The sequence below is a fragment of the Oncorhynchus keta genome, chromosome 20 (genome assembly GCF_023373465.1).
Source record: "Oncorhynchus keta strain PuntledgeMale-10-30-2019 chromosome 20, Oket_V2, whole genome shotgun sequence".
Lineage (NCBI taxonomy): Eukaryota > Metazoa > Chordata > Actinopteri > Salmoniformes > Salmonidae > Oncorhynchus > Oncorhynchus keta.
Genome location: NC_068440.1, coordinates 5,341,600 through 5,367,166, shown reverse-complemented (window position 1 = coordinate 5,367,166; position 25,567 = coordinate 5,341,600). Strand labels below are relative to the sequence as shown.

General features: G+C 44.4%; 1 protein-coding gene across 5 annotated transcripts in view; it reads left to right on the top strand.

Annotated features, from left to right (window-relative positions):
- samd12 (sterile alpha motif domain containing 12) overlaps window positions 1-25,567 on the top strand; it is a 120,327-nt gene that overhangs the window by 21,280 nt on the left and 73,480 nt on the right. For all 5 annotated transcript variants that reach the window (XR_008072464.1, XM_035795094.2, XM_035795095.2 and 2 more), the window contains exons 2-3: window positions 8,728-8,924; window positions 18,500-18,629. Coding sequence is in view for 4 of the 5 variants with exons in the window: in XM_035795094.2 (XP_035650987.1) it covers window positions 8,728-8,924; window positions 18,500-18,629 (327 nt within the window). In the remaining variant the exon portion in view is untranslated. The remainder of the gene's footprint in view (window positions 1-8,727; window positions 8,925-18,499; window positions 18,630-25,567) is intronic.

Below are 25,567 nucleotides of genomic sequence, written 5' to 3'. Positions count from 1 at the left end.
ACAGAATAAAAATATTCCGAAACATGCATCCTTTTTGCAGTAAAGCACTAAAGTAAAACTTTGTCCTTAACACAAAACGCTATGTTTGGGGCAAATCCAACACATCACTGAGTACCACTCTTCATATTTTCAAGTATGGTTATGCTTGTCATCGGCAAGGACTAGAGTTGTATTTTTTGGTGGGGATAAAATTGAACTAAATAGAGCTAAGCACAGGCAAAAACCTGGTGGTCTGCTTTCCAAAAGCTGAAGAACATGCGCACATCCAGGTACCTTTTTGCAGGTGCTGGAGTTGAAGAAGGACAACGCTGCACACTGCTGCTCATGCTCCCAGGTCTTCATCAGGCATCCATTTTCCCAGGTGTGGGTGGAAGGTCGTATGCATGTATGGGCAGTACTCTGTGCAATCACTTCCTGAAACAGGAGGTACAAATGTATAACAGGTTCACAGTATAAAAGTATATGACCATACACAAGGAATGTGATCAATATTTACAGTTTTTTTTAATAGATATATCACACAAAAGTAGGTGGATTTGGCTATTTCAGCCACACCCATTGCTGACCAGTGTGTAAATTTGGGCACACAGCCATGCAATCCCATAGACAAACATTGGCAGTAGAATGGCCTTACTGAAGAGCCTGGTGGCATTCAATGTGGCACCGTCATTTTTTATTTTTATTTCACCTTTATTTAACCAGCTAGGCTAGTTGAGAACAAGTTTTCATTTACAACTGCGACCTGGCCAAGATAAAGCAAAGCAGTTCGACACAGTCAATAATACAGTAGAGAAAAAAAAGTGTATATATATATATATACAGTGTGTGCAAATGAGGTAATATAAGGGAGGTAAGGCAATAAAAAAATAGGCCATAGTGGCGAAGTAATTACGATATAGCAATTAAACACTGGCGTGATAGATGTACTGCGGTGCAAAGGTGCTAAATAAATACAGTAGTTAGATTGGCTCTGTACATGTGCAATGATCTGTGCGCTGCTCTGACAGCTGGTGCTTGAATTTAGTGTGGGAGATATGAGTCTCCTGCGTCAGCGATTTTTGCAGTTCGTTCCAGTCATCGGCAGCAGAGAACTGGAAGGAAAGGCGGCCAAAGGAGGAATTGGCTTTGGGGGTGGAACAGTGAAATATACGTGCTGGAGTGCGTGCTGCGGCTGGGTTCTACTGTGGTGACCAGTGAGCTGAGATAAGGTGGGCTTTACCTAGCAAAGACTTGTAGATGACCTGAAGCCAGTGGGTTTGGCAACAAGTATGAAGCGAGGGCCAGCCAACGAGAGGGTACAGGTCACAGTGGTGGGTAGTATATGGGGCTTTGGTGACAAAACGGATGGCACTGTGATAGACTGCATCCAATTTGTTGAGTAGAGTGTCGGAGGCTATTTTGTAAATGATATTGTCGAGGATCGGTAGGATAGTCAGTTTTACGAGTGAGGGATGCTTTGTTTGTGAAGGATGCTTTGAAATAGCCGATTCTAGATTTAATTTTTGATTGGAGATGCTTAATGTGGGTCTGGAAGGAGAGTTTACAGTCTAATCAGACACAGTCTAACCAGACACTTAGGTATTTGTAGTTGTCCACATATTCTAGGTCAGAACCGTCCAGAGTAGTGATGCTGGGCTGGAGGGTGCAGGCAACGATCGGTTGATGAGCATGCTTTTAGTTTTACTTGCATTTAAGAGCAGTTGGAGGCCACGGAAGGAGAGTTGTAATGGCATTGAAGCTTGTCTGGAGTTTAGTTAACACAGTGTCCAAGGAAGGGCCAGAAGTATACAGAATGGTGTCATCTGCATAGAGGTGGATCAGAGAATCACCAGCATCAAGAGCGACATCATTGATGTATACAGAGAAGAGAGTCGGCCCGAGAATTGAACCCTGCGGCACCCCCATAGAGAGTGCCAGAGGTCTGGACAACAGGCCCTCTGATTTGACACACTGAACTCTATCAGAGAAGTAGTTGGTGAACCAGGCGAGGCAGTCATTTGAGAAACCAAGGCTGTTGAGTCTGCCGATAAGAATGTGGTGATGTGTATATTGGTTCCTAACTTCTCTGAAAAGTTGCATATCACGGGGGCTATTTGATGCTGATGCAGTACGCCACAATGTTTTTTTGCTGGTCGAGGGCAGTTAGGTCTGGAGTGAACCAAGGGCTATATCTGTTCCCGGGTCTACATTTTTTTTGAATGGGGCATGCTTATTTAAGATGGTGAGGAAAGCCCTTTTAAAGAGTAACCAGGAATCCTCTACTGACGGGATGAGGTCAATATCCTTCCAGGATACCCGGGCCAGGTCGGTTAGAAAGGCCTGCTTGCTTGCTTGCTTAGGGAGCGTTTGACAGTGATGAGGGGTGGTCGTTTAACCGCAGTCCCAGGCAGTGATCGCTGAGATCCTGGTTGAAGACAGCAGAGGTGTATTTGGAGGGCAAGTTGGTTAGGATGATATCTATGAGGGTGCCCGTGTTTATGAATTTGGGGTTGTACCTGATAGGTTAATTTGATCATTTGTGTGAGATTGAGGGCATCAAGTTTAGATTGTAGGATGGCCGGGGTGTTAAGCATGTCCCAGTTTAGGTCACCTAGCAGCACAAGCGCTGAAGATAGATGGGTGGCAATAAATTCACATATGGTGTCCAGGGCACAGCTGGGGGCAGAAGGTGGTCTATAGCAAGTGGCAATGGTGAGAGACTTGTTTCTGGAAAGGTGGATTTTTAAAAGTAGAAGCTCGAATTGTTTGGGCACAGACCTGGATAGTATGACAGAACTCTGCAGGCTATCTCTGCCACTCCGCCCCCTTCGGCGGTTCTATCTTGTCGTAAAATGTTATTGTTAGGGATGGAAATTTCAGGCTTTTTGGTGGTCTTCCTAAGCCAGGATTCAGACACAGCTAGGACATCCGGGTTGTCCAGAGTGTGCTAAGGCAGTGAATAAAACAAACTTGGGGAGGCTTCTAATGTTACATGCATGAAACCAAGGCTTTTACGGTAACAGAAGTCAACAACTGAGAGCTCCTGGGGAATGGGAGTGGAGCTAGGCACTGCTGGGCCTGGATTAAGCTCTACATCACCAGAGGAACAGAGGAGGAGTAGGATAAGGGTACGGCTAAAGGCTATAAGAACTGGTCGTCTAGTACGTTCGGAACAGAGAGTAAAGGGAGCTGGTTTCTGGGCGCGATAGATTACAGACAAAGCTATGGTATACAGTGGAGGTAAACTTAGGCATAGAGTGACGATGAGAGAGATATTGTCTCTAGAAACATTTTAACCAGGTGATGTCAATGCATGTGTGGGAGGTGTAACTGAAGGGTTAGCTAAGGCATATTGAGCAGGGCTGGAGGCTCTGGGCCTTATAGGTACGTCGCAACGAAAGAAGTCTGTTGTAGCCTCCTCGTGCGGGGCCTCCTCGTTGCAAAAACAACCCTCGGGCAGATTACGTCAGTAGTCCAGTCGTGATGGATTAGCAGGGCTTGGTGTAGTAAAAGGGGTCCCGGCTAATTGGCAAAATAGGTATTGTAGCCCAAGGAGTGGCTGATGGACCTCTTCAGCTAGCCGGGAGATGGGCCTAGCATGGGCTAGCTCCAGGCTAATTGGTGCTTGTTTCGGGACAGAGACATTAGCCAGGAGAAACCAATCAGAGAGCAGCTAGCTAGCTGCAATGATCCAGGTGAAAAGGTTCAGAGCTTGCAGTAGGAATCCGGAGATATGGAGAGAAAATAATTCCAGAATGCTCTGGTTTGAATCGCGTTGTGCAAACTAGTGAGGGATTTCCGAGCTAGAGGTTAGCTGATGACCGCTACCAGTGGTTAGCTGACCACTATCTAGTAACTAGTTAGCGGGCTAGCTTCTGTTGGGGGATTCTGGTTCGAAAGTAAAGAAAAATACTTAAAAAAAAATAGCAGATCAATACCACATTGCATGAGGCAAGTTGCAGGAGAGTATTTTGAAGTTGAGGTTTAGGAAGAATATAAAAAAATATGCAAAGAAAAAATATATAAAAGATGTATACACGGGACAAGATGAGGACAAAGACGTCTGTCTGCTACGCCATCTTGGAACAAAACTGCAGTCTGGACCCCAGTTCTAGGAGATAGTCATGGTCACGTAACGTGTTCATGGAAAACTCCTGGCCATAGACATGACCTAATGTAATCTATAAAAAATACACAGAAGGAATATAAGGCTGATTTTAGTCAGGTGCCCAGTGATCCAGTTCTGTTACTTACACAAACACTGAGGGGGAGTGAATTGGTGGGAACTCATTGACATCCAAAACGTTGTCTGTTTTGTGTGGAGCATTCCACTGCCACCCTGTAGGCTCTGAACAATAGAACACTGTGGGCCAGGGCCATAGGATTCCGCAATTTCCAACAAGTCAGTTCGTCAACTTTCTGCCCAGCTAGAGCTGCCCCGGTAATCTGCAAGTGCTGTTTTTGTAAAGTAGAAGCGTTTAGGAGCAACAATGGCTCAACCGCGAAGTGGTAGGCCACACTAGCTCACAGAACGGGACCAATGAGGGCTGTAGCGTGTAAAAATCATCTATCCTCAGTTGCAGCAATCAGTACCGAGTTTCAGACTGCCTCTGGAAGCAACTTAAGCACAATAACTGTTTGTTGGGATCTTCATGAAATGAGTTTCCATGGGCGAGCAGCCGCACAAAAGCCTAAGCTCACCATGCACAATGCCAAGCGTTGCCAAGCGTTGGCTGTAAAAGATGGAAACGCATCCTCTAGAGTGATGAAACACACTTCGCCATCTGGCGGTTCCGACGGATGAATCTGGGTTTGGCGGATGCCAGGAGAACGCTAACTGCCCCAATGCTAGTGCCAACTGTAAAGTTTGGGGGAGGAGGAATAATGGTCTGGGGCTGTTTTTCATGGTTCGGGCTAGGCCCCTTAGTTCCAGTGAAGGGATATCAATGGTACAGCATACAATGACATTCTAGACAATTCTGTGCTTCCAACTTTGGAGGAGACCCTTTCCTGTTTCAGCATGTCAATGCCCACGTGCACAAAGCGAGGTCCATACAGAAATTGTCTGTCGATCAGTGTGGAAGAACTTGACTGACCTGCATAGAGTCCTGATCTCGCCGACTGCGAGCCAGGCCAAATCACCAAACATCAGTGCCCAACCTCACTAATGCTCTTGTGGCTGAATGGAAGCAAGTCCCTGCAGCAATGTTTCAACATCTAGTGGAAAGCCTTCCCAGAAGAGTAGAGGCTGTTATAGCAGCAAATGGGAGACCAACTCCATATTAATGCCCATGATTCTGGAATGAGATGTTTGACGAGCAGGTGTCCACATACTTTTGGTCGTGTGTATGCGCGAGTGTGTGTGTGATCTCTCACACTATTCAATTTGGGCAAAAAAAGCATTTGGCCATTTTGGAACTATAAAAACGGTTTTAAGTTGAGGCCAAAGGAGCCTGTGGATCCAGAAAGATTCCATTGTGAAGATGGGTTTCAGTTGTGGGTCAGTATCCATAATGTCCCAGTGCTGTCTGATAATGTCCTTTTTAAAAGCCTTTCCCACTGGTGAGTATTCTGCTTTTTCTTTTACTATTGGTTGAAGGCATTCCAAGTGTGTTAGCCCTTCAAAACAATCATTTGCATGTTTTATCCAATTTGTCGTTGGTAGCCCTCTTCGGTTTCCGGTAAGAAGCTTCAGAGCTGTGTATTCTTCTGATGCTGCTGAATTGACTAACAGTGAGACTTTTAAAATAAGTGGACGTGGCTGGAAGCTGTCACCTCTTGAGGGTGGTTTCCTATAGAGATCTGTAGAGGGAGGGTTTTGTCCTTCATAAAACTGATTTTGTGATAGGGCGTTAGTTAATGGTGAAACGATGGTGCTCATTCATAGTTTAATTTATTTATATAAAAAAAAAATATTTACCCCCCTTTCTCCCCAATTTCGTGGTATCCAATTGATTTTTAGTAGCTACTATCTTGTCTCATCGCTACAACTCCCGTACGGGCTCGGGAGAGACGAAGGTCGAAAGCCATGCATCCTCCGAAACACAACCCAACCAAGCCGCACTGCTTCCTAACACAGCGCGCATCCAACCCGGAAGCCAGCCGCACCAATGTGTCGGAGGAAACACTGTGTGCCTGGACGACCTGGTTAGCTTGCACTGCGCCCGGCCCGCCACAGGAGTCGCTAGTGCACGGTGAGACAAGGATATCCCTTGTCTCAAACCCCCCCCAACCCTGACGACGCTAGGCCAATTGTGCGTCGCCCCATGGACCTCCCGGTCGCGGCCGGCTGCGACAGAGCCTGGGCTGGGATAAAGGGGTTAAGGTCTGGATTCAGCACCACCTTTTTTTCCCCCAAAACATTGGTTAAAATAATTAGGAGCCGTAGTGACCCCCGTCGCTGTCCCTTTGGTCTGGAAGAAAAAGTCAGTTCCACCAAGTCCACAATACAATTGGCACATTCATTGAGGAAGAACTTGAGGGCCTCTAGGGCCACCCTGGTGGGGGATGTTTAGTATATAGACTGGTAACATCAAAAGTACACAGAATAGAATGTTCTGGTATATGGCCCACATATTTCAGGAGATTAATCAAATCAAGTCTCTGGTATACGTGGGGAGTGCGATCACCCGGGGTTTCACTAAATGGTCTACAAAGGTAGAGATATTCTCTTTCAGAGATCCGTTACTACTCACAGTGGGCATGCCTGGTATAGGTGGCATCATGCTCTTGTGAATTTGGGGAGAGTGTACATGACCAGGGGGTTGTCAACTGTCATATACTCATATTCTGTCTTTGTAATTTTCAGCACTGCGTTCTCAGAATGTCCTTGTCATAGTTTGCAGCTTTTTACATCACTATTGCACCTCTGCCAGCATGTTTTTATCATCATACAGGAATCATTATTGAGTTCCATAAGGGATTATTTTCCTGCTTTGGACATATTGTGGAATAACTTGTATTCTTGTTTCTTAGCCAGGAGATGTGTTATATGTATCTGTCTCAACGAGGCAGCAATAGGTTTCAAGGGGGACTTATTTTGGGTGGTAAATATTTGCTAAATGCATTTTCCCTTATGTCTTCAAAGCGAGAGTCAAGTTCATTGTCATTCAGGTTATCAATTGGAAGAGCATTAGCATGCTCCTGTCTGGTTACTAGTCTCATTCAATGGATTTACACTGGCAGGTGTATAGGGGGCAACCCCATTACCCCAAAACTCAGTCACTCAAACTGCGTCACTCAAAAGCTCAGTCACTCAAAAGTCTATAACTGTATCAGTCATTGGCCTGTGATGTTGGGACAAATGATGAACATGTATCAGATATAGACCTGTTGGACAATTTAATTACTGTGTCTTGCTCCGTGTGTGTGTGGGGGGAGGAGAGACTTCGGGTGTTGCCGTCTTCCTGCGTTATCCTCTCCAGCATTTCTTGCTTGGAAAGCGGGGTGGGCGGTGGTTGTGATTGACGGCCTATTCGATGATGTCGTCCATCGGGATTCTCCAAAAAAGAAGACGCTCCGGCTCTTAATTGGTCACTGGAGTCAGATGTGAAGGGAGGTTGATCGCCACTAGGATTATGGCTGGGTTGGCGTTTACCCTTCCAGCTTGCTCGTGGGAGAGTGTCTCCGCCATCTCTCCAGAAATGCACTTTCTGCTTGTTTATTTATTTTTTTTAAATTTTATTTAGCTTGCTTGGCTTTGTCTCCAAGTTTGTCATTCATTTTTTCTCACGTAGATCAATGTTCTCTTTTTTTGTCCTTTATTGGTGATCTTGCTTTCTAGATCAACATTTAGCTGTATCATTTGATCTCTAATCATGCTCAATTGTTCTGACTTCTTGTATGGTCAGAGCCATTAAATCAAAGGAGTATTTATTAAGAATCTCACACCATCGGTCACAGAAGAAGGGGTTGTTCAAACCAAGAGAAGGTGCTTTCTGTATCCATAATCCTCGTGGAATTACTTTATGCCTTAGATAATCGCTCAAGGTGACTGCATGATAATTACTGTTGTGCTTCCCAGCCAAGGGAGTGGGCTCACTCACAATTTTGCCTAAGAACACAGCCATGAATAAAGAATGGTGCCAACACATTCTCCGAGAGCAACTTCTCCCAACCATCCAGGAACAGTTTGGTGACGAACAATGCCTTTTCCAGCATGATGGAGCACCTTGCCGTAAGGCAAAAGTGACAACTAAGTGGCCCTTGGAACAAAACATTGATATTTGGGTACATGGCCAGGAAACTCCCCAGAACATAATCCCATTGAGAACTTGTGGTCAATCCTCAAGAGGCGGGTGGACAAACAAAAACACGCAAATTCTGACAAACTCCAAGCATTGATTATGCAAGAATGGACTGCCATCAGTCAGGAAGTTAATTGACAGCATGCCAGGGTGGATTGCAGAGGTCTTGAAAAAGAAGGGTCAACACTGCAAATATTGACTCTTTGCATCAACTTCATGTAATTGTCAATAAAAGCCTTTGACACTTGTGAAATGCTTGTAATTATACTTCAGTATTCCATAGTGACATCTGACAAAAAAATATCTAAAGACACTGAAGCAGCAAACTTTGTGGAAATTAATAATTGTGTCATTCTCAAAACGTTTGGCCACGACTGTACACTTACTAAGTAGCAAGATGATGGTTGGTTCACAGACACACATCTATACTGTACACATTGGTGTCCTATAGTTTATTTAACCTTGTGTTTGTCCCCTCCCTCCCTCTTATCTCTCCCTGCAGCTGTCCACTGCAACCTGACCCAGAATGGGATGGACCACCAGATGTGCCCGGACGATGTGACCTCTCACCTGGAGGAGGAGCCTCTGGACCAGGGTGCCATGCTGGACGACGACAGCCCCACCTATCAGGACGTGAGCCCCGGGTACCAGCGCCGCTCACCGCCCCAGCGCTCCGTCTCCGAGTCAGAACTCTCACGTGTAAGAACGGGGACTTCAGTGCCGTCTTCATCAACTCAGTCCTCGGGATCCACTAGTCGTTACATATATTTGACGTATCCTAAATCCAGCACACCTGGTTCATATAAAAAAAAACGCTTACTGATTAGTTGACTAGTTTTCAGGTGTGCATGGTGTTGGAGCACATTAAATGTATGGTACGGCTGGTGTGACCCGAGGACTGGGTTGAGAAAGGCTGCTCTAACAAATGTCAGGATGGGGTGACCACTCACATTAATCATTGGTATGTAATAGTTTTGTAGGTGCATTTTGGGATATTAGTAACGTGTCCCATCTTTTGCCGTCCCTTGCTAATTTTCAAGGAATTTCAGATCTGTAATTCTAACAGACAATCTTGAATTCAGCAATTACTTACTACACTTTCTGGCACCTAACCATTGCTTGATCAGTCAAGTAAATACACAACTTTTCAAATGAACTCCCTTGACAGCCCTTCATCAATGTTTCCTGAGAATGACTTGTTTAGATTAAAGGTTGTCATCAGTGGAGAATTTTATTTGATTTCCTCTCTAAAAATGGCATCCTGTCGAGACAACAGATCTGACATTTCCTCCTTTTTCTGCCTCTATCTCTGAAGGGAGATGAGAAAGAAAACGACAGAGATAATTATCTGTCAAGCTGACTGCCTGGAACTGCTTTCACCCAGACAATATGTCCTCCAAGAAGCCCTATGTAGCTACGCCTTTGAAATGTAGAGGAACAACTAGGCTTGGGCAGATTTTATTATTGTCATCCTTCTCTTATCCCGGGATTTAGTGAAAACGAACATGAACTAAATGGCAAAGACAGGCAAATCCAGCTCATAAAGTTATACAAGCATAGCTAGTAGCTACCGAATGTCATTTCCGATGAGTGTGGACATTTACGAGCAAGAGTGAACGAGAGAAATTGTGCAAATGAACAAAGTTGTGATGCATGCTTTACTGATGGAAGAGTAGCATGTGCACACGGAGGAGAGAACTCTAGTAGGAAGCATAGGGGAAAAAATGTCAGCTGTGCAGAACTCATCCAGAACTCTCTGACTTCTGGCAGAAAGCCATTATAAGATATCTGATGGCAAACAGTTTAGTAGTGAATTGCATACATGTGTAACTTCATCACCTCATGTGCGCCGCACAACAGAGACTCACTATAGATATAGAAATCTATACACTCCCGTTGTGCGATTTACTAACAAGCGCGTGACTGGCTCAACCGTTCTGGGGAACTATGGTAAGCTTCATAATGTGACAGGTGACATGACGAACCCACTCTCCGCTTTACTTGGCTCATCACGCTCTAGCAACTCCTTGTGGTGGGCCGTGCGCCTGCAGGCTGATGTCAGTCGTCACATGAACAGAGTTTCCACACATGCGGCTGGCTTCCGGGATAAGCATGACTCAACATTCATCTCCTTAGCGTTTTTTTTAAGACAAAATCTGTGGACGTTACCTTACCTTACCATTTTTTTTCACCTTTATTTAACCAGGTAGGCTAGTTGAGAACAAGTTCTCATTTACAACTGCGACCTGGCCAAGATAAAGCATAGCAGTGTGAACAGACAACAACACATGGAGTTACACATGGAGTAAACAATAAACAAGTCAATAACACAGTAGAAAAAAATTGTCTATATACATTGTGTGCAAAAGGCATGAGGAGGTTGGCGAATAATTACAATTTAGCAGATTAACACTGGAGTGATAAATGATCAGATGGTCATGTACAGGTAGAGATACTGGTGTGCAAAAGAACAGAAAAGTAAATAAATAAAAACGGTATGGGAATGAGGTAGGTAAATTGGGTGGGCTATTTACCAATGGACTATGTACAGCTGCAGCGATCGGTTAGCTGCTCAGATAGCAGATGTTTAAAGTTGGTGAGGGAGATAAAACTTCAGCGATTTTTGCAATTCGTTCCAGTCACAGGCAGCAGAGAACTGGAAGGAAAGGCAGCCAAATGAGGTGTTGGCTTTAGGGATGATCAGTGAGATACACATGCTGGAGCGCGTGGGTGTTGCCATCGTGACCAGTGAACTGAGATAAGACGGAGCCTTACCTACCATAGACTTGTAGATGACCTGGAGCCAGTGGGTCTGGCGACGAATATGTAGCGAGGGCCAGCTGACTAGAGCATACAGGTCGCAGTGGTGGGTGGTATAAGGTGCTTTAGTAACAAAACGGATGGTACTGTGATAAACTGCATCCAGTTTGCTGAGTAGAGTATTGGAAGCTATTTTGTAGATGACATCGCCGAAGTCGAGGATCGGTAGGATAGTCAGTTTTACTAGGGTAAGTTTGGCGGCGTGAGTGAAGGAGGCTTTGTTGCGAAATAGAAAGCAGACTCTCTATTTGATTTTAGATTGGATATGTTTGATATGAGTCTGGAAGGAGAGTTTACAGTCTAGCCAGACACCTAGGTACTTATAGATGTCCACATATTCTAGGTCGGAACCATCCAGGGTGGTGATTCTAGTCAGGCGTGCGGGTGCAGGCAGCGAACGGTTGAAAAGCATGCATTTGGTTTTACTAGCGTTTAAGAGCAGTTGGAGGCCACGGAAGGAGTGTTGTATGGCATTGAAGCTCGTTTGGAGGTTAGATAGCACAGTGTCCAAGGAAGAGCCAGAGGTATACAGAATGGTGTCGTCTGCGTAGAGGTGGATCAGGGAATCGCCCGCAGCAACATCATTGATATTTTCAGAGAAAAGACTTGGCCCGAGAATTGAACCCTGTGGCACCCCCATAGAGACTGCCAGAGGACCGGACAACATGCCCTCCAATTTGACACACTGAACTCTGTCTGCAAAATAGTAGGTGAACCAGGCAAGGCAGTCATTAGAAAAACCGAGGCTACTGAATCTGCCGATAAGAATATGGTGATTGACAGAGTCGAAAGCCTTGGCAAGGTCGATGAAGACGGCTGCACAGTACTGTCTTTTATCGATCTTTTATCGTTTATGGCGTGGCTGAGGTGCACCCGTGACTGGCTCGGAAACCAGTTTGCACAGCGGAGAAGGTACGGTGGGAATCGCGATAGTCTGTTTGTTGACTTGGCTTTCGAAGACCTTAGATAGGCAGGGCAGGATGGATATAGGTCTGTAACAGGGTGCCTCCCCCTTTGAAGAGGGGGATGACTGTGGCAGCTATCCAATCCTTGGGGATCTCAGACGATACGAAGGAGAGGTTGAACAGGCTGGTAATAGGGGTTGCGACAATGGCGGCGGATAGTTTCAGAAATAGAGGGTCCAGATTGTCAAGCCCAGCTGATTTTTATGGGTCCATGGGGGGGCTGTTGGCCGAGGTTGGAGTAGCCAGGAGGAAGGCATGGTCAGCCGTTGAGAAATGCTTGTTGAACTTTTAGATTATCATGGATTTATCGGTGGGAATCAGTCAACTCTTCACATGTAGCATAAAGTACAACACGTCTTGATCACAAACTGCATTTTCAACCATGCGCATTGTACAGTATCTGCCATTTGAGTTCATGACTTTGATACCCTTTTCACACTACTGAGCCAAACCAACTCGAGCCAGGCTGTACTGCTCTGGCCAGGCTACACATTCCCCTAGATGCTGGAACATGTTTGAAAGGACAATAAGAAAAGAAAACGTCGGAGCCATCACAGTATGGCGCAGTTCTGCCTATAGAGGAACTCTGTGGCTTAGCGACGGCATCGACTGAAAGCATGACCTTTGTAGAGCATGGTGCCTTCAACTCCAGGATAATGGGTTCGATTCCTGGGACCACCCACCCATAACATACATGCACGCATGACTAAGTCAAATTGGATAACAGCGTCTTCTAAACGGCATATATGATCATGGAAAATCAAGAGACCCTACAGATATCATTCCCAAAGCAGTATCTTACTTTGTCTTACACACACATGAACTCCTATTGCCCTGCTGTGTTATGGACCCATATTGACTTCCGAGGTCAGGGGAATGAAAAGCCAGCGTTGTGTATGCACGTTCTTTTGATGTGGCCCAATGAAGTCGGTCTTCACGCTGCTTGTAAATCCAATTACTCAACCTGGAGGCGTCTTTTAAAGAAAGCGGTTATTAATTCACTCAGAATAGCGTGTCATTTCTCCCTCCCAGCCCGGCCTGCCGTCCACATAGCGACAGCCTAGCCTGCCTTATCCCCGCGACGTAATGGAATAATTAGTTAATTTTCTTTTCCGTTGAGCTTTGGGAGAGAGCGAACGAATAAAGGGAGAGAAACAGCAGGCCCAGGCAACGCCTGACGCAACGCTGGACTCGTTAATTAAGTGAGCTACGAACGGAGATGGGGCGAGAACAACACTGGGGCTCGACGTCTCAAATGACCACTCAGTCAGTGTGACACTAATGGCTATTCCCTCTCAACAGTGAGGAAATGTATCGGAATGATGGAATGATGCAGCGTGGTATTGGATTGATGCAGTGTGGCCATGTATTCGCTAGATGGCGCTGTATGTTTGTGAATGCCAGAGCTGTGTAGTGTACTAACTAGGCTACACAGTGGTGGAGCTATGCTAACACTACAGTACGAGAGCTCCTTGAATGCCTTTAGATTCTTGTAATAATGGTGTTACTTTGAATTAATGTAAGTAATTAATTCACTATTGATCGGTAAGGCTATCAGTATCAATATTAAGTATCCTATTAATTACACCTGGTAGTAGTCTGTATTGCTGTAGGTTTCATTTTCATGGCTTTGGCAACTGACATCCTTAAAGTGTTTCTGTTTTGAAGTTGTCCTTGCTCTGTTGCTAAGGTAACATGTAAAATACATGAACTGCGTAGTGTGTTAAATTATGCCAAGGACAGATTGACTGTTTGTGTGTGTGTGTGTGTGTGTGTGTGTGTGTGTGTGTGTGTGTGTGTGTGTGTGTGTGTGTGTGTGTGTGTGTGTGTGTGTGTGTGTGTGTGTGTGTGTGTGTGTGTGTGTGTGTGTGTGTTTTCGAGCTTGTGCATGCAGACATATTCTCAATTTCTCACTTAGAAATAAAGCTGTCTTTTTCTCGCTCTGCACACCGGCGCTTGTCACTCAAATCTCTAATTGGCCCAGAGTCTCATGAAGTTCTGTGGATGATTTCCCTTTGTTTCTCTCACTCACTCACTCACTCACTCACTCACTCACTCAGCCTCACCCAGAAACACTGCTCTGTGTTGCATTACAGTACTATGAAATACATGGATGGCTATTGATTCAGGAACTGTTGCAGTTCCCCCTCCAACCCCAGCGAGCTCACCCTGTGCGGTGAGCATTATACACACTCACTGCTGAGCAGTAGAGTGAGCAAAGCCAAATCCTCTCTCTTGGATGACATACAGTACCAGTCTAAAGTTTGGACACCTACTCATTCAAGGGTTTTTCTTTATTTTACTACATTGTAGAATAAAAGTGAAGACATCAGAGGTATGAAAAATAACACATGGAATCATGGAGTAACCCAACAAGTTTTTTTTAAATCAAAATATGTTTTAGATCCTTCAAAGTAGCCACCTTTTGCATTGATGACAGCTTTGCACACTAATTGGCATCCTCTCAACCATCTGCACCTGGAATGATTTTTCCAACAGTCTTGAAGGAGTTCCCACATATGCTGAGCACTTGGTATATGCTGTTTCCCTTCACTCTGTAGTCCAACTCATCCCAAACCATCTCAATTGGGTTGAGGTTGGGTGATTGTGGAGGAGATGTCATCTGATGCAGCGCTCCATCTCTCTCCTTGGTCAAATAGCCCTTACACTGCCTGGATGTGTATTTTGAGTCATTGTCCTGTTGAAAGACAAAAGCTAGTCCCACTAAGCGCAAACCAGATGGGATGGCGTATCGCTGCAGAATGCTGTGGTCACCTACTCTGTGTCTCACAATGGCACGGCGGTTAGGACCAGAAATCTCAAATTTGGACATATTTCCACCGTTCTAATGTCAATTTCTCGTGTTTCTTGGCCCAAGCAAGTCTCTTCATCTTGTTGGTGTCCTTTTTAGTATGGGTTTCTTTGCAGCAATTCTTCTTCAATTCTTCTTCAATTCTTCTTCAGTTGCTGTTGAGATGTATCTGTTACTTGAACAAGCATTTATTTAAACTGTAATTTCTGAGGCTGGTAACTCTAATGAACTTATCCTCTGCAGCAGAGGTAACTCTGGGTCTTCCTTTCCTGTTGCAGTCCTCATGAGCCCCAGTTTCATCATAGCACTTGATGGTTTTTGTGACAGCACTTGAAGAAATTTTGGAAGTTCTTGAAATGTTACGTATTGACTGACCTTTGTCTTAAAGTAATGATGGACTGTCATTTCTCTTTACTTATTTGAGCTGTTCTTGCCATTATATGGACTTGGTCTTTTACCAAATAGGGCTATCACCTGTATACCACCTCTACCTTGTCACAACACAACTTATTGGCTCAAATGCATTAAGAAGGAAAGCAATTCCACAAATTAACTTTTAACAAGGCAGTCCTGTTAATTGAAATGCATTCCAGGTGACTACCTCATGAAGCTGGTTGAGAGAATGCCAAGAGTGTGCTAAACTGTCATTTACAAAAAAGAAGGTTTAGGTTAATACATGATTCCAGAGCTGTTATTTCATAGTTTTGATGTTTTCACTATTATTCTACAATGTAGAAAATAGTCCAAATAAAGAGAAACCCTGGAATGAGTAGGTGTCCAATGTTTTGACTGGTACTGTAGGTCCCATTTATGCTTTGCGAAAACCAAACATTGCGTTCCACAGTAAGAACCTTATACCAATGGTCAAGCATGGTGTGGTAGTGTGATGGTTTGGGGATGCTTTGCTGCCTCAGGACCTGGATGACTTGCCTTAGAGATGACTTCCTTCTATTATCTGAGAATTCTACAGGAGAATGTCAGGCCAATCGTCTGTGAGCTGAAGCTGAAGTGCAGCTGGGGTCATGCAGCAAGACAATGATCCAAAACAGACAATCAAGTCTACATTTGATGTTTTGGAATGGCCTAGTCAAAGTCCAGACCGAATCCCAATAGAGATGTTGTGGCAGGACATGAAACGAGCCGTTCATGCCTGATAAAACCCACAAATGTCGCTGCGTTTAAAACAGTTCTGCACGGAAAGAGTGGGTCAAAATTCCTCCACAGCGACTTGAGATCAACAACTACAGGAAGCGTTTGGTTGGAGTCAGTTGCCTTAAAGTATTTGCCCCCATTCTAAATTCTCTACTTTTGCATATATATTTTTTATATACTGAATCAGATCTTCAATGCAAACCTAAAATTGAGATAAAAGGGAATCTGAGTGAACAAATAACAATTACATACTCATTTAATTTCAGAAACAAAAGTTATGCCACACCAACAGTAATGCCCCCGTGTGAAAGTCATTTCCACTTTACACTCTAACTGGTTGTGCCACCTTCAGTTGCAGTGACTCCAACCAAACGCTTCCTGAAGGTGGCACAACCAGTTATTGAGTGTAAAGTGGAAATGACTTTCACACTGGGGCATTACTGTTGGTGTTGCATAACTTTCGTTTCTGAAATAAATGAAATGAAATTCGTATGTGATATTTGTTCACTCCGGTTCCCTTCTATCTAATTTTAGGTTTGCGTTGAAGATATGACATTCAGTATAAAAAAAATATATATGCGAAAGTAGAGAATTTAGAATGAGGGAAAATACTTTTTCACTGCACTGCTTCCTGTAGTTGTTGATCAGTCGCACACAAACACACACACACACCTTCTTTCTTTCTCTCCCCTTTCCTCCCTACTAGCTCATCGTAGTGTTTCTGGCTAAGCCATCCAGAGCTACACTAGCTCATTCGTCGTACTGTACTGTACCATATGCCCCAGGCTGCTGGTCAGGGTTAATTGGTGGCGAGCTGAGCTGTATTTAATGGTTAACGTGGGTTGTTGTTGCAACGCCATCTTCTCCTCAGCGGAGGTCTCCTGTCTCTTCCGTCTCTGCAGATTTGGTGTCTCTGTGGCCTGTCAAATCAGGCACGTCGGTCGTCTGTACTCTAACTATACTTGGCACTGGGAGAAGGACAGTCTCTCTCTCTCTCTCTCTCTGTCAGTCACAGTCAGTCAGTCAGTCACAATCAGTCAGTCAGTCACAATCAGTCAGTCAGTCACAATCAGTCAGTCAGTCACAATCAGTCAGTCAGTCACAATCAGTCAGTCAGTCACAATCAGTCAGTCACAATCAGTCAGTCAGTCACAGTCAGTCACAGTCAGTCACAGTCAGTCAGTCAGTCACAGTCAGTCAGTGACATAAAGGGGAATGTGGTGGGTACTGTTATGCTGGCCTAGCCGAGGTGGAGGCATGTTATATTGCTATGCTGCACCACACAGCGAGCCGCTGCTGACTGGAGTGGGAGGGAAATGGGAGGAAGGGGGTGGATATGAAATTTTAACCATCTCTCTCGGTGGGTAATTTGAGTCGCCCCTCAATCAAAACGAAGTGATGCCAGCACTTTCGCTACAGTGGCGGCTTGTTCAACGGGACGCACACTGAATGCCTGAGGGATTAGGCAACATATGAACTATCAACCTGGCTGCATGGTGTTGTCTGTCAAAGGATTTATAGTATGTCCCATTTGGTCTGGTAAATAGTGCTGTACAATGATCCCATTAGTTCTTCTTGTGTAACATGCATATCCGCTTATTACCATATCTGTAGACAATGCTATATCATTGGTAAGGGAAAGGGGGATACCTAGTCAGTTGTCCAACTGAATGCATTCAACTGAAATGTGTCTTCTGCATTTAACACAACCCCATCCGAATACTGGCATGTACTGTGTAATTTCTAACCCTCTGAAGACTGGCATGTACTGTGTAATTTCTAACCCTCTGAAGACTGGCATGTACTGTGTAATTTCTAACCCTCTGAAGACTGGCATGTACTGTGTAATTTCTAACCCTCTGAAGACTGGCATGTACTGTGTAATTTCTAATCCTCTGAAGACTGGCATGTACTGTGTAATGTCTAATCCTCTGAAGACTGGCATGTACTGTGTAATTTCTAATCCTCTGAAGACTGGCATGTACTGTGTAATTTCTAATCCTCTGAAGACTGGCATGTACTGTGTAATTTCTAACCCTCTGAAGACTGGCATGTACTGTGTAATTTCTAACCCTCTGAAGACTGGCATGTACTGTGTAATTTCTAACCCTCTGAAGACTGGCATGTACTGTGTAATTTCTAACCCTCTGAAGACTGGCATGTACTGTGTAATTTCTAACCCTCTGAAGACTGGCATGTACTGTGTAATTTCTAATCCTCTGAAGACTGGCATGTACTGTGTAATTTCTAATCCTCTGAAGACTGGCATGTACTGTGTAATTTCTAACCCTAAGGCCTGCATGGTGTATAAACTAGCTACTCTTGTGAATTGCTGTCGATTTTACTGACCTGCAAATCTAGTCTTAGGAACTGTGCCATCCGGATTATACAGATGGCCCTTTTATCTGCATTGGTTGATATTGTTTTGTTTGTGTGTGCACTGTATATGTACAGTCTGTGTTAGTACTGTATGTGCCATCTATTTTGCACCTATAAGTCATCTGTTGTCTTTCCCCTCCACGCAGTCGGGGAACGTAAAGCTGTCCAAGCCGGTGGCCCTGTGGACCCAGCAGGACGTGTGCAAGTGGCTGAAGAAGCACTGCCCCAAGCAGCACCAGATCTACAGTGACTCCTTCAAGCAGCATGACATCACAGGTGCGCCCGCCACAGCCTGAGTCTGTCTGTCACGTCGCGGTTACTGTTGCCACCGTCGCCATGTCAATCATCCCCCTAACGAGCCCCTCCAAGGTCACACCCGCCCACCCGCCAACGACCCGCCTGCCGCATAATGACGAAGGCTAATTGCCACGCACTCAACCTCTCGGAGCACGACTGATTACATTAAGAATGTTTATTTGCAGCTCGCCGTGACTGGCGAAATTGAGCACTTCACCCATAATGCACTCAGGCCGTGAGGAAACCGAGGTCGCTGGGGTTAAGGGCTCAACCGGAGCACACGGCAGCGGCGTTCCATTAAGGGGTAGAAAATGCTAGCTGAAAAATGCTGCTTTCCATTAAGATTAGTAGGAGCTGGCGACGTACAGTAAGAATCCCACTTAGCCCATGTCAATAACATGTACATAAACAAATAAAACAGCAAATGATGCACTATGTAATAAATAAAGAAAAGGGCCCGTTTCATCCATCTCATTTTGCTCATGAGAACCATCACCACGGGTTTGCATTTCCTCATTTAGCCCGGCGATAATGAAACAAGCACATGACCTAAGATGTTGTCGCACAATTAGTGTAATGACCTGCGGTTGTGAGATGTTTTTGTCTCGGGATCAGAGGAGTGGATAAGGGGTTAACCACCGGCCCAATTAGTGATAACGATATGCACAAAACACGCTAGTAATTCCCCTCGTCATCCCAAACCCGCATGAATTAACAGACTGCAATTAAAACAGGGCAGGCCATACCAATCGGGCTCACAATGCAATTTGCATCCCAAACATGCAGAAATATCATGCATAATTTTTTCACTAGATTAGATTTAACTAGAGCAAGCAAATCATGAGGAATGTAGTATTGTGCTTGAGTACCACACTGTGTAAACAAACTAGTAGAATAGGAAGAAGTACTGTGTACACAAAACACAACTAGAAAGACCTATTGAGTCCCACTGGCCAAGGCAAGGAAATTGAGTTGCAAAATGATAATGCTGTGTGTGGTTCGTTTCTGGTCTGATTAGGAGAAGGCCCTTTGTTTGATAGGACTTATTTTTGCTATGGTATCTATGGTAACAGAGTAGTAAGATAATATTTCAACAGTCAGAGAGAACCCAACGCTCTTGTAGGAAGTCAATACTACCAATTTCATTGGTCTTGGCCCACTGGTCATCCTTTCAGAAGTAGCAAATCAATACAGGGCACCGAAACCAAATCATAACTCTTACACGTCCCTTATTTATGTCCCAGCTCTGACAGTGTAAGATATTTTACATCTCAAGGCTTTGCAGCAGCACTACGTTTTCACTTCTTTGAACGGCTTCAATATGCAGCTGTCGGTTGCCATCCCCTGCCAGCAACGTGGAGCCAAAGTCAAAATCAATGTTTCCCATCCGAGCACCTCGATTGCCAAGATCCCCCCTCTCTCTCTCGACGCTCCCGAAAGACCACCTCCGAGTTTGACATTAACACCGAGCTGTCATTTTAAAATGCATTAAAGCATATTAAGGTGTAATTAGATATTAGTCCCCTAATCTTGTGTAATTACAGAGACTGAGTCGTGGCAGCGAGCAAACAGCATAGTGTGGTAAATGAGTTTAGTACACATTTACTGATACCCGTAAGTGTAATCAGTGGAGAGGTGCACAAACATATGTAATCAGAAGAGGGAAGTGAAGGGGTTGGCGTCGATTGAATCGCACTCCCCTGTCACGGAGCGGTGCATTGAATGAATTAGAACATAGTGATCCAATGGCCTCCCACTCCAGACAGATAAAGAAAGGAATTGGATTAGATATGAGACAGTTGGGCCGTGTATCCCAAATGGCACCCTATTCCGTATGTAGTGCGCTACTTTTGACCTATAGGGGCCCATATGGCACTGGACAGAAGTCGTGCACTATGTGGCAGGTAGCCTAGTGGTTAGTGCGTTGTGCCAGTAACCGAAAGGTTGCTAGATCGAATCCCCAAGCTGACAAGGTAAAAATCTGTCGTTCTGCCCAGTGTTAACCCAGTGTGACTAGGCCGTCATTGTAAATAAGAATTTGTTCTTAACTGACTTGCCTAGATAAATAAAGGTTAAAAAAAAATGTAGGGAATAGAGTGCCATTTGGGACACACACTTGCAGTCAAAAATGGAAGAATCAAACAATCTAAAGTGACTGTGGAGAAATTGTGATGTTTTTAACAGCATTGGTTCTATTCAGTGGTTCACCTCCGTAAGAGCATACTGTAAGAAGGATAGTAGTCTTTTATTGTAATATTGAGTGTTTTGATGTATCACCAAGTGCTATTGGAAAAACCCTGACTGCTGCTTAACCCAGTTGCACATGTTGCACACCGCTTATAAATGTTGTAAAAGGTATAAGCTTGTCACACAGCCAAGTTCCATCCTGTAAACATCCCCTCGTTTTTCCTCGGTCCATCTCTCCCTTTACAAATCACAGTGGCACATATTACACAGTGGCAACCTGTGAGACACCTACCCAGACATGTTCAAATCACAGTCGGTGTAGGTTATGGTGGGCTGGTGCTCATTCCTTGAGTACTGTTTAGGACCCAATCAACGCAATGCAAATGGTCCGGGTGGCCATTTTGATGAATTGTTCAGCAGTCTTGTGGCTTAATAGAAGCTATTAAGGAGCCTTTTGGACCAATACTTGGCACTCCGGTACTGCTTGCCGTGTGTTAGCAGAGACAACAGTCTATGACTTTGGTGACTGGAGTCTTTGACCGTTACCCAGTAGAGGGATCATTTAAATGGTGTTTTTCACCTTTCTCGCAGCTCATCAAATATACATTTGCTACCCTGTGCGACACCTACCCAAGCACGTTCAAATCATAATCTACACTGACTGATTTGAACGTGCCTGGGTAGGTGTCGCACAGGGTAGAAAATGTATACCCATCTACTGGGCAATAGGCCTGAACAGCACTTGAGGAATGAGGACTAGCCCATCCTAAACTACACCAATGTCTCTCCAAGGACTAGGCATTCAGGCTAAAGGCTACATGCTTATTACTGACGCCACTGTTGACCATTTTAGTAAGTTGAAAAATAAACATGATACTACCTGAATATTCTCCTTAGAGGTCTTCACAGGTCCAAAAACTTTCACCCGGAACCGATATGCATAAATAAAAATGAATATAGAGGCCCGTTTCAAATGGACCAAAGGACAACTAGACCCCCTCCGTATAGAGACCTGGTCGAATCCAGACCCGGTACGATCCGAGTGAGGGAAGCAGCAGAAAATGTTTATTTTTAATTTTTAAAGCTACTTTATTAACCGGAGCTGATAAAGCACTAGAGGGAGAGGGGTGCCACTCTAGCAGGTGGGGGGAGGGGTCGTACTGTGAGCGAGTGACATGGGGAGCAGGGAGGATGGGAGGGGAGAGACAAGTGACAGAAACCAACCAACCAAGCCATCTCGCACTATAGCTGCCATAGCTAGGTTATTTATCATCAAATATGATTACGCAGGACCGGTGTTGCATTGCATCAAACTGGGAGACTCTAATTAAGCTAAGCTAACTGAGGCTGCAGTGCATGCGCTTTCTCATCCTACAACTCCGTTCAGAATATTAAGTAGCAACCTGGCTGTCTGTTGGCTGTTGGTCGTTTGTAGGCTAGCCTTTAAAAGTAATTTTAATTCCATCTTCCATTGATTCCATATCTTCTAATTTTTGCCTCACGATGTGAGGCTCTATGGCTGTAGCCTATTGCTGCTTTGATGGCTTATGATTGGCCAACCGCAAGCTACACGCTCCACTCTCACGAAAAGCAAGAGCCACATTATTAACGATACCATTTCTCTCGCTCGCTCTACTGCAGCAGTCTCCTTCTGATCTGTATGGGCCCTTTCGGACAAGTCTGTTAGAATTACACATAGCCACATACCCGTGACTATTAAATGAGATCTGACCCAAAGCTGTGACATTATTTAGAATTCTGGACCTGCTCGGGTCCTGGATCGGGTCTCTGGTATTTGGGTAGACATGGATCCGTGAAGGCCTCTAATTCTCCTAGCAAATGACCCACCTGGACAGCTGTCGGGTAGAGGGACAGAGGGGATTGTCAGTTAGTCATCCCACTGATGAGGTTATTTTTTTAATTTTTAAGTGGGCCTTGATTATGTCTTGACGATGTCTGGATCCAAGCGGGTGGATTGCTTGATTATGAGGTTAGATTGATCCCAAGTGATCTTAAGTGTGGAATTCTGAAGGATGCAATTGATCCTCAATGATTGTGAGAAAAACATTGAGTGATACAATGGAACGAACGCATAGTAAGTGATCAGATTGGATCTGAGTGATCTGGAGAGCCACCTAATTGTATGATCATTTGGTTCCTCTCACAAATCAAATACAATGTATTATATTGTTCCTCTGTGCTAGTTAATAAACAACGACCAGATACTGTAGATGGGCAGTGACTCTGCATTAGCATCCTGCTGAGGTTGCAGTCTGTGCATCTGATTATCCCTCTGCTGCTGTGCTTGGCTTCATTCAGGAAGAGGGCTGCAGCCCATTGAGAATGATGCCCCCTCTTTTCTCCAGTCAGAAATAACAGTAGCATCTAATTTGGAACCGATCTCAGAGCATAGTCCATCTCATGGACATTTGGGAGCCAAGTTTTTTTTTTACAATATCGTGCCTAGGTTACTAAGAGTTGCATCATGGTCACCGTGTATTTGTAATGTGTGCCAGTAAGCCAAGTACTAGTAAAGGATGGTATACACAGCGTGTGGGAATTTTGACTCTCATATTTACTTAGACAACAGTGGGCCACATTAAATCGGCTAGTGGGCCGGATCTGGCTCACAGACCACCAGTTTTAGACCAATATAGAATATTACGTTGACAAGGATGCATTGCTCATTGCATGAAAGGAATTATTGCATATGTGGAAGGTAACCAGAGACTCCTGAGACATTCAGTAGTCTATACCCACTTACACAGAAGACCCACACATGCAGCTGTGTCTGACGGTTTTATCTAGATCTACATTCTCCCCCTCTATCTCCAGCTCCAGCCAGCCCAGCTCGTACTGTCAAACACATGAACACATGTATGTTTGCTGACTGGAGCCATTTGGAGAGAGTTGGGAAAGTGAGGCTAATTTGCTGCTTTTGTGCCCCTGTCCTCACCCTCTGCTGCTCCACAGAGCAGTAATTAGCATGGCTTTTGGTTCAAACTCGAAAAGGGACAGATCCCGCAGGGGTGTGTGTGTGTGTGTGTGTGTGTGTGTGTGTGTGTGTGTGTGTGTGTGTGTGTGTGTGTGTGTGTGTGTGTGTGTGTGTGTGTGTGTGTGTGTGTGTGTGTGTGTGTGTGTGTGTGTGTGTGTGTGTGTGTGTGTGCGCTCTAAGCCCCATTCATCAAACGCGGTGGTCGACTGTGCCAGGCCATAGATTAATCTGCCAGCAGCCCCACACTGAGGGAGGTCTGCACTCCCCCTGCCCATTAATCTAACGCCTGGTCTGTGGGCTCTGTGTGTGTGTGCACTGTAGGTTTGTATATGTAGATTTATGAATATGCTGACTTGAATAATGTATATTACAGTATCTGTACCTTTATAGGGGGGAGTAGTCATTTTTAATAGTAACTCATATTTGGATGAGGAGGAGGCAGTGCCTCATTCCCAGGCAGGTTTGGGGTAATGATATAGAGGGGCAGACAGTGAGAGAGGGCAGAGCTAACACCGCCAACCAACAGGCTACAGAGGTAATGATATAGAAGGGCGGACAGGCTACTGGAGAGTGGGAGTGAAATTTAAATCCAATCAATATTGTGCAACTGAAGAGACAGAAGTGGCTTAAATCATTTTCTCTGTCAATTGGCCAAAGATAAGTGGATACAGGAGATGAAGTAAAAAGGGAGCTTTGTTGTCTGGCAATGTTCCCATCAGACAGAGCTAGAGGAGAGGAAAGTATTACACTTATTCAGATGGAAACAGAAGCCCTCTTACCTTAGCTGGGGTTGAGTCAGAGTGTGTCCGTGTGCATTAGGGATGGGCACGGTTAATCGAATATCCAGATATCCGAACGGACGTTAGTATTTGATTACTTAAGTGAGTGTTCATTTTTGGAGTAGACCTATTTTAACAATGAAAACGATTCTTCTAAATGAAATAATCCTTGCAACGTTTTTATAAAACGGTGAGTTGAGCTACTGCTGTGCATTTCGCTGTCCAGGCTGCCCTGACATCGGTATGCTGTTTCCCCCACTTCAAATAGCAATTCTTCTGCCATGGCAAAAATCTCTGTCGCTGTTGCTGACTAATTACCTGAGAAAAGCACCCTGTCCCCTGTTTACCTTTGCGTCATTCTGATCGGTCGAGCAAACTACTTACTATATGAATTTTTACTATCCGAAAAACTGACATGATATTATTCGAATACTAACGTAACCAATCTCTAAATAAAACAATGTTACCTGCCATGATGTGACCCATTAGGAAATAGCTACTCTAACTCCACCACTGTCCCAGTGGTCCCGCATTTTGGGGTCACTGTGCTTTGTCTTAGCACTCCACTCATCCCCAAGTTGTCTAGTCAATCCTGTACAAGTCTCTTCTTTCTCTACACTCTTCCTCTTTTTTTACTTTTTGTCTTCTCTTTTTTTCAAATCCACGCCCAGTCCCGCTCAACTAGAGGTCGACCGATAATGATTTTTCAATGCCGATACCGATTATTGGAGGACCAAAAAAGCCAATACCAATTAATCGGCCGATTTAAAATATATATATATATATTTTTTTTAAAAATGTAATTTTGAAATGTATTTGTAATAATGACAATTACAACAATACAGAATGAACACTTATTTTAACTTAATATAATACATCAATAAAATCTATTTAGCCTCAAGTAAATAATGAAACATGTTCAATTTGGTTTAAATAATGAAAAAACAAAGTGTTGG